At 43.6% G+C, this 19,026-nt stretch overlaps 1 protein-coding gene across 1 annotated transcript; it reads left to right on the top strand.

The window, feature by feature from the left end:
- Nucleotides 1-3,279: 3,279 nt before the first annotated feature.
- LOC124622326 (prostaglandin reductase 1-like) lies at nucleotides 3,280-18,508 on the top strand. Its single transcript, XM_047148003.1, has 3 exons — nucleotides 3,280-3,493; nucleotides 9,449-9,799; nucleotides 17,874-18,508. The coding sequence occupies exons 1-3, from the start codon at nucleotides 3,293-3,295 to the stop codon at nucleotides 18,324-18,326; spliced, it is 1,005 nt and encodes a 334-aa protein (XP_047003959.1). The 5' UTR covers nucleotides 3,280-3,292; the 3' UTR covers nucleotides 18,327-18,508.
- The last annotated feature ends 518 nt before the right edge of the window (nucleotides 18,509-19,026 follow it).

Below are 19,026 nucleotides of genomic sequence, written 5' to 3'. Positions count from 1 at the left end.
AATATCTCCGGATGTAATTAACATTTTACAATGCAACAAACGGCACTGATTACGTATTTGTTTATATGTTCAGATGTGCTAACAAAACTAACGGGGTTCCATTTAAAAAAACGTAGGTTTGTGTAAAAAAACGTACTTCCGTGCATATTTGTATGGTTTGTATTAAACAATTACACTAGCCCCTCTCCTCACATTCGGTCTGTGGAATCGGTTCGTCTATATTTGATGTGGTTTACGAAATTATCCAGCGGTAACGTTAGGTGACTCACCCTGTATATGTTCATATCCGTGTGAATCCCATAGGGGGATAGGACGACATATACAGACGGCGGTAGTATCGTGTACACAAGGTATAAAAGGGCAGTGCAATGATGGAGCTGTCATTTATACTCATATGGTTCATGTGGAAAGGATTCCGGCTTGATTATGACCACGCGATGGGAATTAAACGGCTTTGAAACCGAAATCGTAGTTAGAGCTAGGCACATGGGGCATCGTTAGGGAATTCAGTATTCCTAGATCCACAGTGTCAAGAATGTGGCGATATGACCAAATTTCAGTTATCACCCATCAGCACAGACAACGCAGTGGCCTTCACGTAACGACCGAGAGCAGCTGCATTCGTGTGGAGCTTTCAGTGCTAACAGATAACCAGCACTACGTGAAATAACCACAGACATCAATGTGGCAAGTACGACAAACATGTCTGTTAGGACAGTGAGGCGAAATTTGGCGTTAATAGGCCATGGCAGCAGACAACCGACGCTTGTGCCTTTGCTAACAGCACGACAATGTTTCCAATAGCTCTGAGCACTATGGGACTTAACTTCTGAGGTCATCAGTCCCATAGAACTTATAACTACTTAAACCTAACTAACCTAAGGACATCACACACATCCATGCCCGAGGCAGGATTCGAACCTGCGGCCGTAGCACGACAATGCCTGCAGCACCTCTCCTGGGCTCGTGACCATATCGGCAAGACGGCTGGAGAAGCGTGACCTGGTCGAACGAGTCCAGATTTCAGTTGGTGAGAGCTGCCGGTAGGATTCAAGTGTCGCGCAGAGTGCATGAAGCCCTGAATTCAAGTCGTGAACAAGGTACGTGCAAGTTGGTGGTGGTTCCATAATGGTGTGGGCTGTGTTTACATTGAACTGAAACGGACATTGACTTGGAACGGTTACGTTCGCCTACCTAGAGACCATATTCAGCCATTCATGAAGTTTGTGTTCCCAAACAACGATGGAATTTTTATGGACGACAATGCGCCATGCCACCGGCCACAGATGTTCGCGATTGGTCTGAAGAATATTCTGGACAATTCAACCGAATGATTTGGCGACCCAGATCGCCCGACATGAATCGCATCGAACATTAATGGGATATAAGCAAGAGCTCGGTTCGTGCACAAAATCCTGCACCAGCAACACCTTCAGCATTCTGGACGGCTATAGAGGCAGCATGGCGCAGTATTTCTGCAGGGGACTTCCAACGGCTTATTGAGTCCGTGCCACGATGAGTTGCCGGCCGGCAAAAGGAGGTCCGGCACAGTATTGAAAGGAATCCTGTGACTTTTGTCACCTCAGTGCAAATCGCGCTGACTTTAGTGTAATTATTGTCTGTGAATAAAAGTATAATTTCTGTTCGTCTCATTGGGTATTTCTTTCATTTACCTTCCGTACTGTACTGTAGCAACACTTTGTGAAGAGTTGCCCCAGAATTTGGCGAGAGTACGAGGTGCATTCAAGTTCTAAGGCCTCCGATTTTTTTCTCCGGACTGGAAAGAGATAGAAACATGTGCATTGTTTTAAAATGAGGCCGTGTTCATTGTCAATATGTCCCAGATATGGCAGCACCGTATGGCAGATGGAATTTTACCGCCAGCGGCGAGAATGAGAACTGTTTTAAATACTTAAAATGGCGACGTTTTCCTTACTTGAACAGCGTGCAATCATTCGTTTTCTGAATTTGCGTGGTGTGAAACCAATTGAAATTCATCGACAGTTGAAGGAGACATGTGGTGATGGAGTTATGGATGTGTCGAAAGTGCGTTCGTGAGTGCGACAGTTTAATGAAGGCAGAACATCGTGTGACAACAAACTGAAACAACCTCGGGCTTGCACAAGCCGGTCTGATGACATGATCGCGAAAGTGGACAGGATTGTTTTGGGGGATCGCCGAATGACTGTTGATCAGATCGCCTCCAGAGTTGGCATTTCTGTGGGTTCTGTACACACAATCCTGCATGACGACCTGAAAATGCCAAAAGTGTTATCCAGGTGGGTGCCACGAATGCTGACGGACGACCACACGGCTGCCCGTGTCGCATGTTGCCAAGCAATGTTGACGCGCAACGACAGCACGAATGGGATTTTCTTTTCGTCGGTAGTGACAATGGATGAGACGTGGATGCCATTTTTCAATCCAGAAACAAAGCGGCAGTCAGCTCAATGGAAGCACACAGATTCACCGCCACCAAAAAAATTTCGGGTAACCGCCAGTGCTGAAAAAATGATGGTGTCCATGTTCTGGGACAGCGAGGGCATAATCCTTACCCATTGCGTTCCAAAGGGCACTACGGTAATAGGTGCATCCTACGAAAATGTTTTGAAGAACAAATTCCTTCCTGCACTGCAACAAAAACGTCCGGGAAGGGCTGCGCGTGTGCTGTTTCACCGAGACAACGCACCCGCACATCGAGCTAACGTTACGCAACAGTTTCTTCGTGATAACAACTTTGAAGTGATGTCTCATGCTCCCTACTCACCTGACCTGGCTCCTAGTGACTTTTGGCTTTTTCCAACAATGAAAGACACTCTCCGTGGCCGCACATTCACCAGCCGTGCTGCCATTGCCTCAGCGATTTTCCAGTGGTCAAAACAGACTCCTAAAGAAGCCTTCGCCGCTGCCATGGAATCATGGCGTCAGCGTTGTGAAAAATATGTACGTCTGTAGGGCGATTACGTCGAGAAGTAACGCCAGTTTCATCGATTTCCGGTGAATAGTTAATTAGAAAACAAATCGGAGGCCTTAGAACTTGAATGCACCTCGTACATTTGTAGAGAGAACTAGCTATTAATTTACACAACAAACGGATGTTAAATTGCAAGACAGTGGTGGAATTTGCATCTCATCGCCTCTCAGACCCACAGTGATTCAGCACAGTGAGTCTGACGACCTTCCATCTGGGACCCAATACAGATAGCGATAACAACGCGCCACGGCCTCGCGGCGCGGCCGCGTTATATAAGCGGCGTGCAGCGACCGCGCTTGCAGTAGGACACCGGCAGCCATGGTGAAGGCGCGCAAGATCGTGATCGCCCGCGTGTTCCAGGGAGAGCCGCGGCTCCAAGACTTCCGCATCGAGGAGGAGGACCTGCCGGCCCTCCGCGATGGCCAGATACTCGCCGAGGCAGTCTACATCAGCGTCGATCCCTACCAGAGGGCGTACAAGAACATGCACCACGTCGGCAACACCATGATCGGCTCGCAGGTGAAGTTGCTGTCATATGCCTCCGTTGCTAACCAATTCTAATTATCTCGCACTAATTACTCTCCTGACAGAAGAACACCATTGCGAATGACAAAATTATTACAGGTACGCCATATTGAAGAACACAAGTCCACACACACACGCTCACAAATAACATCACTGACTTTCCATTGGCACCCCCTGTTTCTGTTCACCACTGATGCAAAAATAAAATAAAAACAATTTGCTGTGCTGAAGTCAATGAATCAATTTACTTTTGGGTAATGACAGATGATAAAACTTTGCAAAAAATGTCGTACATGAACGAGTTCAATTTTTTGAAAGATAAAAGCCTTTTCAGGCGTTTTGACAGACACTCGTATTTCACTTTTATCTTTTTTTTTATTACTTGATTTAAGTTTGGAAATTTGTGGTAAGTTCCTATGCGACCAAATTGCTGAGGCCATCGGTCCCTAGGCTTACAAACCACTTAATCTAACTTAAACTAACCTACGCTAAGGACAAACACAAACACCCATGCCCGAGGAAGAACTCGAACCTTCGACGGGGGCAGCAGCGCGAACCGTGGCAGATTTAAGTTGCTTACAGGCAATGATGAATGAGAATAATATTATCACATGCTTATTTATAATAAGTAACAAAGCTGAAGTAATCAGATAGATACTGAAACTGCTTTGTGAGTTGGTATTAATCTCAAATGATAACATTATGAATAATTAGTTTGTTGGTGTACGCCTTTTTTTATTTACTTGATCATAAAATGATAGACATAAATCTATCGTTAACTGAATGCGATTTTTGCCGTGGTCCTTTAGTTACGATCAATTTTATCTTCTCCTTCTTCTGTCCTTCAAGGCTGAGTCGTTTGTGCCTCTTCCGGCTTCACCTTTTACTGCCACCTCTTTCTGGGCCATCGTACGTCCCTTCTTCCTCTTGGCTGGTACAGCGTGGCCACTCATTCTTTGTGGGTGATGTTAGCATACAGTTTTATTTTGTTCAGTCTTTTCATTAGTGTTATAAATATTTAGTTCGTTCCTAACAACTTCATTTCTTATGCGGTCTTCACTGGGAACAACTCTCACTTCCCTAAAAAAATCTCATTTCTGCTGCTTGTGGTTTTCTTTTATCTCGTTTTTAAGGATCCATGACTCTCTTCCCTACAACAGTACACGATCAATTCATATGTCGTTAAGTAAACCATCAGTCTCACTGTATAAGAAAGTTGCCATTACTGTTTTACTGTAAAAGTCATCAACTGCTACTTATCACACACATTAATTCGACATTTACAGATGTTTATGGTCTATCAGAAATATCCAAATTCCGTGTGTTTAGAAAAATAGGAATAGCCTGACTTGTATTTACGTTATTCTTAATATCGTTGACAACTGGCAAGTGCGTTATACGATCTTTAGTCAACAGTTACTTTATGTAATACCATTCGCTGTGACTAACTGACACTAGTTCAATCACTCCTTGTCCATCGACATATTTCATAAGCTTTATGTAACAAGAAATATTTTATTTCTCTGAACCGACATCTTGCATTTTCCTAGAAGACGTGTTGTCGACAGAATCATATCACTCTTTTGAATGCATAGCAGTTGATAAGAGTATAGCAGCCCTTCGGTTCAAGGTTTAGTTTCTTCTAACTTACACTACAGCTTTGACCCGCTTGTACAAACGCAGAAGAGTACTAATTGATGTGATATCTACGTATAAAAAGCATTGTTAGATCACTAATTCACCTGAAGACGAACAGAACGACAGGTATCAATGGCCTGAGGGGGGGGGGGGGGGAGGGGGGGATATTTTTGGGTTCTGGAGAAATGTAGAATCACACGAGAAAATTTATCTTGGCAGATAGATTCAAAAACGGCAAAACAATATTTATAGCATTTGCATATTTAGAAAAAAACAATGACAATGTTGACTGGAATACACTCATTGGAATTAAAAAGTTATCTAAAATAAAATACGGGGAGGGAAATGTATTTAGATTGCACAGTAACCAGACTGCAGCTGCCAAGAAGAATACGAAAAGGAAATCAGTAACTGCCTCTCCATCATATTATTCAGTCAGTACACCGAACAAGCAATGAAGGAAACTCAGGAGAAATTTGGAAAGGAAATTAAAGTTGAAGCAGAACAAATAAAAAACGCTTCAGTTCTCTGACAGCATTGCAGTTCTACCAAACAGTGCATAAACTTGGAAGGTTATTTGAACAAATGGGTAGTGTCTTCAAAATAAGTTGTAAGATGAATATTAACAATAGCTAAGCAAAGGTAATGAAGTGTAGTGGAATTAAATCAGGCGAAGATGAGGGAATTAGATTATGAAACAAGATACTAGAAGTAATAGATGACTTTCACTATTTGGACAGCAAAATAACTTACGATGGCAGAAGTAACGAGAATATAAAATGCACACTAGCAGTAGCAATGAAATCTTTTCTAAAAATAAGAAATAGGTAGTGGAAACAGTTGTCGGCTGTGAGGTCGAATGTCGTTGTGAATTTCGACAATATTTCATCAAACGCAACCGAATGACACCTTCATGTGCGACTAATACATTGCTGAGTAATGAATGTTATGACTGTCATAACTCAGCAGTGAGTTCGACGCACCTGCAGATGTCAATCAGCTGCGTCAATGAAACATTATGGATATTTCACCACGACAATCGACCTCTCTTCCGACAACCTTACCTAGTAATCCGTCGAGTAAACCTCAAGCAATGCAAGAAAAACGGTAATATCGAGTACAAATTTAAAAGTCTGAATGTCTTAGACGATAGTATTTGCTGGATTGTAGTAGCCTTATCTGTAATCGATTCGTGTAGAATAAACATAGTAGACATGAACGGAATAGAAGCTTTTATGTCCGATGTTACGGAGAATGCTTAACATTAGATGAGTAGACTGGATAACTGATGAAGAGAAACTGAATCGTGTTGAGCAGAAAAAAGTGCATGAGCACAACTTAACTGTAAGATTGGATCATGGGGCATCAAGCAATAGTCAGTTTGGTAGTTCGGAGAAGTGTGGGGCTACAAATACTAGAGAGCGGCCAGTGTTCGGCTATGGAGTTTCATGCGGACAAAGCTTGCATTAGGTATGCAGAGATGATGAGACTTAATCACAAGGTCTAGCAGATACAGACGCATCAAATCAGTCTTTGGAATGAAGACCACGAAACAGCATATCATTAAATATTACTGTGTTGGCAGACTATATTTTACCATACACTACAGTGTGACGTTAATATTACGAATGTAAATCGATGGAAAGTACTGTGTGATAACTATTGAACTGTATGAAATGAAATCGTCATTACTTCTGAACGGTTTGCGTTAGCACGTTCAAACTGTACGGTTGGCCGCAGGGCACGGTGTGAATTAGTACTCAGATGCATGGTTTGGTTTAGCGAAGAAACCCACTTTCATTTGGATGGGTTCGTCAATAAGGAAAATTGGCGCATTTGGGGAACTGAGAATCCACAATGCGCGATCGAGAAGTCTCTTCACCCTCAACAGGTGACTGTGTGGCGTGCAATGTCCAGCCATGGAATAATCTGTGCGATATTCCTTGATGGCAAGGTGGCTACCGAACAGTACGTGAAGGCTTTGGAGATGATTTCGTCCCCATTACCCAACGTGACCCTGATTTAGACAAGATGTGGGTCATGCGAGACAGAGCTCGATCCCATCGAAGAAGGAGAGTGTTTGACGTCCTCGAGGATCAGTTTGGGGACCGCATTCTGGCTTTGGGGTGTCTGGGGGCCACTGGCATGAGCCTCGATTGGCCGCCATATTCTCCGGATATGAATACATGCGATTCCTTTTTGTGGGGATATATTAAAGACAAGGTGTATAGCAATAACCCCAAAGCTATTGCTGAGCTGAAAACAGCTATTCCAGAGGCCATCGACAAGATCAATGTTCCGACACTTCAGCAGGTCATGCAGAATTTCGCTATTCGTCTGTGCCACATCAACGCCAATGAAGGCAGTCTTATCGAACATGTCATAACCTATATCCGAATATATGTAGTACCGTTTAAATGTTGAATAAGGTGTGTGCACGCTGTAGTTTGTAACTAATTTACGTTTTTTTCATATAGTTCAATAATTCTCACGCTGTAATTCCTTTCTGTTATGCAGTCTGCAGTAGATCTTTCTCGAGCGCTTTGTAGAGAACTTGGGTGGCTAGAAATCAACAAGTGATTGAAAACTCTGAAGAAACTTTCAAACGCCAAGATCGCTAATAAAGCTGATACAATGTCCGGAACATATAAAATGATCAATAAGTCATGGCTAAGACAGTAACAAATTATCAGTATTTGGCTGTGATTTCAGTTACATTCAGACTGCATGCCACCTGTTTTATAGCATCCACACTATCATGAAACTCGCAGGCTATTATATAAGTCACAAGTAACAACTAAAAGCAAGGTTATTCTACTAAAAGAGGCATTATAACTTTCAACGTCATACGCCATCTGTTGACCGACGTTCGTACTTCGTTCTGAGAGTCTTGTGTCTCAGGCTATCGATGTATAAACTGTCTATGGTCGAAGAAGTGGTCCACGTATTCTAAACACAAACTCGAACTGTAGTGTATGGCAAATTGTGTTATTCTCAACATCCACCATTAATATATTCACACTTGTTTCAATACTAAAAAATTTAAAGCCTGAAGAAGAATACATTTAATCCATACTTACTATAGACTGTTTCGTTGGGGCAAAATTTTCTCTGTGCACAGTCGTGTCCAGTTCTCAAGTAACTTTTGTTTATCGTGTAGTAATAGTTATGTAGTAGTCCTGTCCATTATCTGAGAAACGTTTTCTGACTTTACCTTGCAGTTTTAGATTTTGTGATGAAAAGTGCGATAAACGTAGAAAATTGGGTGAACGTAAACATCAGGCTACGCTGCAGGTCAATCTTTTACCACAACTTTTATTTGTCATTTTCATTCGTTAGCTCCGCCAATTCACAAGCAAACTATCGCCTTCCAACCTAATCCAGACATCGGGCTACGCTAGAGATTAGTCTGGCTCAGTCTGTCATTACAACCAAGATTTTGTGTAGTTCTAATATCACACTCTAACCTGTCAGCAACAACTGAGGATGAATCGTTCAAAATACGAGTATTAACAATATCATATCACCTAACATTTTGTCTCGTCGGTTATCGAAAACGCTAACGTTAGGTCTAAACAAATAATCGCCTTTACAAGCGAGAACATATGGCTTCCGTCACGTTGTTACAATCCACCTGGCTAGGTATACCAGTTAGCAACGCACTTGTCAGTGACTGTTAGTCCTTACAAGTTACTAATCACAATGTAATAGGTGAGACGACAGCAGCAGGAATATTTTAATGTTGGTGGATTGTGGAGGGATGTGTTTTGGTCTTCAGTCCTGAGACTGGTTTGATGCAGCTCACCATGCTACTCTACCCTGTGCAAGCTTCTTCATCTCCCAGTACCTACTGCAACCTACATCCTCCTGAATCTGCTTAGTGTATTCATCTCTTGGTGTCACTCTACGATTTTTACCCTCCACGCTACCCTCCAATACTAAATTGGTGATCCCTTGATGCCTCAGAACATGTCCTACCAAGCGATCACTTCTTCTGGTCAAGTTGTGGCACAAACTCCTCTTCTCCCCAATTCTATTCAATACCTCCTCATTAGTTATGTGATCTACCCATCTAATCTTCAGCATTCTTCTGTAGCACCACATTTTGAAATCTTCTATTCTCTTCTTGTCTAAACTATTTATCGTCCACGTTTCACTTCCATTGTGGAGGGATACAGGTTGTGAATTCGCAAAACCCGTAACAAAACACTACTAAAAATACCAGTTATTGCAATTAACAGAAATCACTGTTGCCAGGAAGTCACAGTTTACGCTGTCTCTAAAGGTATGTGTGCTAATCTCTGCCCACAGGTGGCCCGCATCGTGGAGAGCCGTGCTGCGGACTTCCCAGTGGGGCGGTACGTGGTCGGCTACTGGGGTTGGCGCGACCGCACCGTGGCCGACGTGGGGCCCGACGCTCCCTACTTCATGTCTCCGGTCATGCTGGTGCCAGACCTGGGGGAGCTGCCCCTCTCCCTCTCTCTGGGGGTGCTGGGCATGCCCGGAATCACGGCCTACTTTGGACTGCTGGAGATCTGCAAGCCTAAGGAGGGAGAGGTCGCCGTAGTCAGTGGGGCAGCAGGTGCTGTGGGGTCCATAGTCGGGCAGATAGCGCGCCTCAAGGGGTGCAAAGTAATTGGTTTCGCGGGATCAGACGCTAAGGTAAGACACCGCTTCCATTTGCGATTCCTGCACATATGACGCTGTGGTGTGCGTACTGTAAGACCTTCAGTACACACACCATCAGATTATTTGACATGTCGCTTTAACGAAGTAGTTGAGTGTCAGCAATATGTCTCGTGGTCTTATCGTGGCGTGTTTATCTTCTGCCGTTAGGTCGGACGATAGAAATGCCACTTGCACGCTTAAAGTAGCAGATTGACGGTGACCAGCCTAAAACAGAACTTGATTAATTTTCACACACATTTATTGAAATAATAACAAACATAAAAATTACTTAACTTGGTTCTGGATGCTAGTTACAATTGACAATCTGAAGTTCCTTTGGTATTGGTACGTTAGTCTTATTCTCACATATATCTGTGATACTTGAAAAAAGTGTGTATACATTTATCTTCATGGCTATGTACAGGAATATGGTAATCTTATTAGGCGCAGACTGAAACTTGACTATAGACTGGTACAGACAAATGTAGACTGGTACAGACTAATGCAGACTGGTGCAGATTGGTGCAGACAAATGCAGACTGACTAATCGGAGGTCTGTACACTCGTTATAATACCACGCGCATTCGTGTATCACTGCGCGAGTGTGATCCGCGAGGAGAAAAAGTTCTACTTTAGCAGCAATCTCATTGGCTGCGTTACATATTAATACACGGATCTGCGGAAGCAGAATTTGGTCCGTCTCTATGGCAGCGCCATCTCGTAGTGCGGAGATGGACGAGTGCTGCGCCTGCGCCTTTGTGCTTAGTGGGGCGCGCTCTAGTGGGAAAGTTGTGTATGCGCTGACTACGTGGAACTATGTACACAACAGACGCAGGTGAGGTCAGTGCAGCATAATCTCATCAGATCAGTGACTCTTGTTCGTAAGTACTGCTGAGTTTTCCTCAAAATCCTTACATTCTTCAGACATAGGAAGGCTGCCCAGAAAGTAATGCATCCCATTTTTATCTCAGCTGAAAACAATGCTACGAATGGGAAACGTTACGTATGTATTATTTGAAGTCTCCTGAGTGAGCGCGCCAAGTTTCTGTCACTTCCGACGGATAGCGTAGCTGCATTTCAAAGTGGCGTCTGAGGGTGACTCACGTTACAAGCAACGTGCCGCCATTGAATTTCTCAGTGTAGAGGAGAAACAGTGGGGAATACTCACAAACATTTGTGCAAAGTCTATGCAGCATCTGCTGTCGACAGGAGTACAGTTAGTAGCTGGGCACGGAGGGTGAGGTCATCAGAAGGTGGTTCAGTGGAGCTCGACGATTTGCAGCGGTCGGGGAGACCATCCACGGCTGTCACACCTGACATGTTGCAGCGAGCTGATGTAGTCATTCACGAGGACAAATGGACAAATGGTTCAAATGGCTCTGACCACTATGGGACTCAACATCTGAGGTCATCAGTCCCCTAGAACCTAGAACTACTTAAACCTAACTAACCTAAGGACACCACACACATCCATGCCCGAGGCAGGATTCGAACCTGCGACCGTAGCAGTCGCGCGGTTCCAGACTGAAGCGCCTAGAACCGCTCGGCCACACCGGCCGGGTTCACAAGGACAGACGCATTACGACTCGGCAGTTGGCGCTGCATCTGTCAATCAGCAAAGGAAGTGTGGATGCAATTATCCGCATTTTTGGATATTCAAAAGCGTGTGCAAGATGGGTCATGCGGTGTCTAACGGTGGATCACAAATCGCACAGAAAAAAACATTTGTCTTGATTTGCTGCATCGTTTTGAAGCTGAGGGGGAGGCCTTATTGTCCCAGATTGTGACAGGTGATGAAACCTGGGTTCACCATCTTGAGCCCAAAACAAAACTACAGTCGATGGAATGGCGCCGTTCTCTTTCCCCGCAGAAGAAAAAATTCGAAGCACCTGCTTCCGCCAGTAAGATCATGATCATCGTGTTCTGGGGCTGTTAAGGTGTGATTCTCATTGATATGATACCAAGAGGCGGTACCATTAATTCAGGAGCATATGTCAACACATTAACAAAACTGAAGACGCGCTTCCGGCGACTTAGGCGCCACAACAATCCAGCAAATGTTTTGCTGCAACACGATAACGCTCGGCCCCACACAAGTATGAGGACTGCTGAACGCATCGCAGAACAGGGTTGGACAGTGATACTCCATCAACCCTACAGCCCTGATCTACCCCCTCGGGCTTAACACTTGCTTGGGCCAATAAAAGATGCCATTCGTGGAAGACACTTTGAGGACAATGAGGAGGTGATTCACACAGCGAAGCACTGGCTCCGTCACCAGGGCAAGGACTGGTACCGACAGGACGTTTTGCGCTGGAGGAAGACCATAGAACGGGATGGAGATTACGTGAAAAAATAGGGTATGTAGATAAAACACCACTCTTTCGTGCGTGTAATTCTCATTATGTCCAATAAAGAATTATTGAAGAAAAAAAATGCGGTGCATTAATGTCTGGCAACCCTCGTACAAAGTGTAGATAGAGACATGTGCATTACCTGGTCAAACGTATTCGGACACCTCTATGTAATGGGAAATTGACGACTAAATGTCGCTAGAGGCAGACGTGCCAGTATAAAAGGAAGTGGGGAGAGAAGCAGCGACAGCAGGATTTATCAGTCGGGAGAGCTCTGTTACTTCGTATTTGAAGTCGAAAAGCGATGGAACAGCCACAGTAAGCCGAGACCAGGCAGGGCTCACACACTGAGAGACAGGTACCATCGAATATTGCGGAATGTGGTTATAAAAATCGCGTGAAATCAGCGATAGATTTCACTCGTCAGTTCCAAAGTGCTACCAGCAGTACGGCCAGCACATTGGTTGTGCACAGGGAGCTAACAAACATGGGGTACAGTGATCGAGCAGCTGCTTATAGCCCACACGTTTCTGCAGTCAGTACAAAGTGACGCTTGGAGAGCTGTAAACAACAACATCACTGGATAGTGGATGAAACTGATGATTTGGAGTAATGAATCACACTATACCTTGTGACAATTCCGTGGGAAGTTTCCGGTTTGCTGGATGCCTGGAGAACGTTCCTGTGATCAGCTATTACCAACAGTAAAATGCGGAGGAAGTGATTTTATGCTACTGGGGTGTTTGTCATGGTTATGGAGTGGTCCCCTTACTGGGTTTAAGAAAACACTAAATGCGGAAGGATACGAACACATTCTGCAATATTGCATACTGTGTACAGTAGAGGTACAGTTTGGAGACGATGAATGTTGTATCAGCGTGACACTACACTCTGCCACAAAGCAGCGTCCGTGAGCCCATGGTTTGTGTACAATAACGTTCTTAAAATTGACTAGCCTACCCAGAGCCCCTATCTGAGCTTAGTGAATCACCGTTAGGACGTCGACTTCGCACCAGATCCCACTGTCCAACTTCACTATCTTCTTTCGTTACTAGGAGGACTTGTGGCAAAAACTGGGGCCTAAGCCCCAGGGGTATGCACTGGATATACAACACAGTGGTTAGACCGAGGATTTCCTATGGGGCCATAGTGTGGTGAAAGAAGGTAGAACAGCGGGTTGCTGCTAAAGAGCTTGCTAAGGTGCAGAGATTGACCTGCTTAGCCATGTTGTTGTTGTGGTCTATGTTATTTGTTAAGAAGAAAATACTCATGTATATGAACCATGTTGTTGTTGTTGTGGTCTTCAGTCCTGAGACTGGTTTTATGCAGATCTCCATGCTACTCTATCCTGTGCAAGCTTCTTCATCTCCCAGTACCTACTGCAGCCTACATCCTTCTGAATCTGCTTAGTATATTCATCTCTTGGTCTCCCTCTACGATTTTTACCCTCCACGCTACCCTCCAATACTAAATTGGTGATCCCTCGATGCCTCAGAACATGTCCTACCAACCGATCCCGTCTTCTAGTCAAGTTGTGCCACAAACTCCTCTTCTCCCCAATTCTGTTCAATACCTCCTCATTAGTTATGTGATCTACCCATCTAATCTTCAGCATTCTTCTGTAGCACAACATTTCGAAAGCTTCTATTCTCATCTTGTCCAAACTATTTATCGTCCATGTTTCACTTCCATACATGGCTACACTCCATACAAATACTTTCAGAAACAACTTCCTGACATTTAAATCTATACTCGATGTTAACAAATTTCTCTTCTTCAGAAACGCTTTCCTTGCCATTGCCAGTCTACATTTTATATCATCTCTACTTCGACCATCATCAGTTGCTTTGCTCCCCAAATAGAAAAACTCCTTTACTACTTTAAGTGTCTCATTTCCTAATCTAATTCCCTCAGCATCACCCGACTTAGTTCGACCTCATTCCATTATCCTCGTTTTGCTTTTGTTGATGTTCATCTTATATTCTCCCTTCAAGACACTGTCCATTCCGTTCAACTGCTCTTCCAAGTCCTTTGCTGTCTCTGACAGAATTACAATGTCATCGGCGAACCTTAAAGTTTTTATTTCTTCTCCATGGATTTTAATACCTACTCCGATTTCTTCTTTTGTTTCCTTTACTGCTTGCTCAATATACAAATTGAATAACATCTGGGAGAGGCCATAACGGGCGGAATTAGCAGCACACCAACCGCTGGAATGGAAGCCATGCTGGATATGCCTCCACTTCACCTTTGGGTTAAGATGGAGGCAGCAGCTGGGGCATACAGACTTAAAAATGGCCAAAACTGGGTCTCATTCAGATATCCAGAATCACACACTAACGTAGTGAGTGAGGTAAATATAGGTATGGCCAGGGAAATGCCCGCCGACTATATAATAGCTCCGAACTGCTTCGACAAGCCTTACAACATAATAATTGGAAGTAGGGAGCAGTGGAAGAAAACAGTTCGACACCGTACGAGGGACATTGTTTGGTTCACCGATGGGTCGAAAACAGATCAAGGCGTTGGGGCAGGGTTGTACGGGGTTCAACCAAGACTGGAGAGCAGCATGTCTCTAGGGAAGCTGGCCTCTGTATTCCAAGCCGAAATTACTGCAATTAGGGCATGTGAGGAGGAGAATATGAGTAGGTGCTACAATGACCGTAGCATCTACATCTATTCAGACAGCCAGGCAGCCCTGAAATCATTGGCAGCTCCTGCAACAAGATCTAAGATTGTTGCAGATTGCCACAGGGCTTTGGTGGAGCTAGGGGGAAGCAACAGAGTGTACCTAGTGTGGGGTCCCTGGCCACTCAGGGATCTGTGGCAATGAACAAGCCGATAGATTGGCTAGGATGGGGGCAACAACTCCATTTATTGTACTGGAACCTGTATTGAAAATCACCAAGGCTATGGTCAAATTAGAACTACTGAAGTGGCATAGGAAACAGCACATAGGATATTGGACCAAGGTCCATAAACAAAAACATGGTAAGGTAATGATGCCCAAGCCATGTTTTAAAAGAAGTTCTGTAATCCTGGGATTGAACAGGAAAGAGATCAAACTCATGACTGGACTGATGACCGGCCATGGGAACCTCAAAAAACACCTACACACAATGAGTATAATGGAAGAGGACCCTAAATGTAGGATCTGTGATGAGGGTGAAGAAACTGCATCACACCTAATCTTTGAATGCATGGCATTAGAGAGTAAAAGATACAGAATCTTCGGGACAACTAGACCTGAAGAAATTGTGTCTAGCAAAAAACTGGTAGAGGGACTCTTTGCACTATTTAAGGGCACTGGTTGGCTTTACTAGATAGACAGGGAGCGGTACCGCACGATAAACCTAGTTTCGGTCCGGGCTGTGGCGGGTTAGACCTAAGCTGTTTTAGCTCTCCTGTTAAAATCAATCAATCAATCTTCTTTCGTTTCGGTTCTTGAGGAAGAATGGGATGGCGTTTCTTCACAAACACACACCTCACTAAAAGTGTCCCTAGGAGGTTTCAAGCTGTCATAAAGGCGGAGGGTGGACACCTCCAATATTAATGTCCATTAATAGGTATCTGGATGCTTTTGATCAGATGTTTAAGGTCGCACCTCCATTCAACGAGATTATGTTGGCTATTTTCAAAAAATTGTATGATGTGTCACTCGTACAAAAGCATATTGTTTGGTTGGCCGGTATAAAGAGAGCTTGAGAGATGAAGTGTCGTATTTGTATTACTATCGGTGAATATACATATGAAAAATAAGAAAAAGAGAATGAAACTGGGCGTGCGTTCACAGCCTCCACTCTTCTCTGGAGACGTCTCAAGGATAGATGTTGATGAGCAGTACTCACGTGTCTTCACTCCGTACTGTACTGATGAACCATAAACCGTTTGCACTCAGTCTCTCAAGCACAACAGCTAATTTTAAAGCTCGAAATCTCATTCTTCACGAATATTCTAACCACGTACTATCTGGTCGAGTCTTGGCGCATTATCATCGTTTGAAGGCCACAGTGTAACACTGACCCGCTAAGGACAGTAGAAAAAAATGACTAGTTATGTTTCATTAACGATAATTACGTGAGTAAATTCAGAAAAATTACACTCTGTGGTTGTTTCAAAACCCCGACAGACAGTTCATTGTACGTACTCATCGCAGGCTTGACTTATGTCACAGTACTCGTACTTCTGCTGTGTCTGTGTGTTCTTGCACTGCAAACGTCTACTGTAAACGGGAGATCTTATGTTTATTACTGTCTTTCTTTGAAATTAAAATATCGACAAAAATATACAGAATAGAAACGTAATACAGAACGGGGAAGCATGCAGCGACGCAACATTTTTTCCACATTAATGATCTGATCTCATCGCCACCTATACAAAATTTTTGGGGGTAATATAAACAAAAGTGGTTAGTTACAAGGATGTACCGGAATCTGTTGTTAGCTATTGAATAGAGCGTCGAGTAACAAATCCAGAAGTTGTCATCTTGAGGTTGAAGCTCTTCTGTCTGTGTTCGTTTACAAACAAATAATAGATGTATACAGAACTCCCTATAATGGAAGTGTGGTCCCCGCCCTCAAAGAACTATCGGACAACACCGACCTATAAGCTCCCCCTCCCCCCCCCCCCCCCTTTCCCTTACACACACATCTTTTAAAAGAAAATACATAGAAATAAATGAAAATAAAATAAATAATTAGATAAAAAAGTAAGTAAATAGATAAGACCCACACCCATTCACACACACAAAAACACGCACACACACACACACACACACACACACACACACACACACATACATGCATGCACGCACACAAATCTTCCAAATAGAATTAGTTAATGTTAGGTCGACCATAACATCCCAGGCGTAAAATTTCGAAGTAAATAACTTTTCCACATTAAGATCTATCTGGTGGCAAAAGACAAGCCGCGAAAGAAAACAAGTGCAATAAAAAAAACATAAAAACCCAGGAAAACCACTGCATATAAATAGTAAATACTGTCTTCAAAACCCAAATTTATATGTTTACAAGTACATAGTAAAGAGCAATTTTTCCTGTTTAATAGAAATAAAATAAAGGCCCACTGATGATTCTCAATATTCAGCGAAACATATGTGGTAAACAGGAGAAAAGGTAAAACTGGGTGTTTGTGAAGGTGGACCCCCTCCAAAAACTAATCTATTCGGAAGTTAATGAAGGAAGAATGTAGTTGAAATAATAAGACACTAAACAACGCAGTTTTACCATTCCAGTAAAAATGAAAGGCAAGGCAAAAATTATTGTATGATAAACATATGCCACCATAATCAGATATCTATTAAAGCTGCAGAGGAGAAGTGCTAATTATGACCTATTTGTAGCAAAAATTGTGTCGTTCATCTGGAATGATTTGGGAAAACGAGTGAAAATCCGAATCAGGAGCCGGCCGAAGTGGCCGTGCGGTTAAAGGCGCTGCAGTCTGGAACCGCAAGACCACTACGGTCGCAGGTTCGAATCCTGCCTCGGGCATGGATGTTTGTGATGTCCTTAGGTTAGTTAGGTTTAACTAGTTCTAAGTTCTAGGGGACTAATGACCTCAGCAGTTGAGTCCCATAGTGCTCAGAGCCAGCCAGCCGAATCAGGAGTGGATGTCATTATAGTAATTAGCTGTAACTTATTTACACAATGTGAAAACGTCCTCTTGTAGCGATATAACTGGCCTCTCTTCCGCAGGTGAAGTGGCTGAAAGAGGAGTTGGGATTCCATCACGCATTTAACTACAAGACGAATGACGTCACAGAGGCGCTGAAGCAGGCGGCACCTGACGGCGTCGACGTGTACTTCGACAACGTGGGCGGCGAGATGAGCAGCGCAATCATCAACAGCATGCGAGAGTACGGTCGCATCTCCGTGTGCGGCGCGATATCTGGATACAACGAGTCTAATCTCCCGAAGGCTACCATCATCCAGCACGCAGCCATATTCAAGCAGCTCCGCATGGAGGGATTCATGTACATCCGATGGCACGACCGCTGGGGAGAGGGCATCGGACAGCTGATGCAGTGGATCAGGGAGGGGAAAATCAAGTACCACGAGACTGTTACCGACGGCTTCCAGAACACTCCCAAAGCCTTTGTTGGCATGCTGCAAGGAGAGAACCTAGGGAAAGCTGTTGTTAAAGTCTGAAGCGTGAAGCATACTTCCGTACTAGATTTGGGCGCATGAGCAGGGCCAAAGACAATTTGTTACAGTATTTTGTGCAGTGAATTACAAAAGGTAGCTGGATGACTGGGACAGAATATTCTTTAAGAATTTGTTTGTGCTTTCATTTTTGTAAACTAATAAGAAATAAATTTTATAGAAAACCTTTTGTGTGTTGTGTCCATTATTTAACTCCACAGTCAGATTATATGTCCCAGCACGTAATTGTCGCAAAAACAACATAACTTAAGCGCTGCACACCAACAACTAGAAGAGCATGATACGATAGATAATATTCATGTAGCTGGTTAATGTTTGTGTTCTTAAGTAATAGAACCCAAATATGAAGTCCTCGACAGAGAGTGTTCATCAGAGACAAGGGTACCGTCAGGAGTGCCTCAGGGTAGTGTGATAGGACCGTTATTATTTTCTATACACATAAGTGATGTGGCGGACAGGGTGGGGAGCAATTTACAGTTGTTTGCTGATTATACAGTGTGTAAGGTAAGTTGTCGTGGTCGAAACACTATAGAATGAAACAAGATGACTTACAAAAAATTTCTACTTGGTGTGATGAATGGCAGCTAGCTCTGAATGTAGATAAATGTAAGTTAATACGAAGGAGTAGGAAGAACAAACCTGTAATGTTTGGATGCAGCGTTAGCAGTGTCCATCTTCACACTGT

Source organism: Schistocerca americana, chromosome 7 (genome assembly GCF_021461395.2).
Source record: "Schistocerca americana isolate TAMUIC-IGC-003095 chromosome 7, iqSchAmer2.1, whole genome shotgun sequence".
NCBI lineage: Eukaryota > Metazoa > Arthropoda > Insecta > Orthoptera > Acrididae > Schistocerca > Schistocerca americana.
This window is presented reverse-complemented; position numbering and strand designations above follow the sequence as displayed.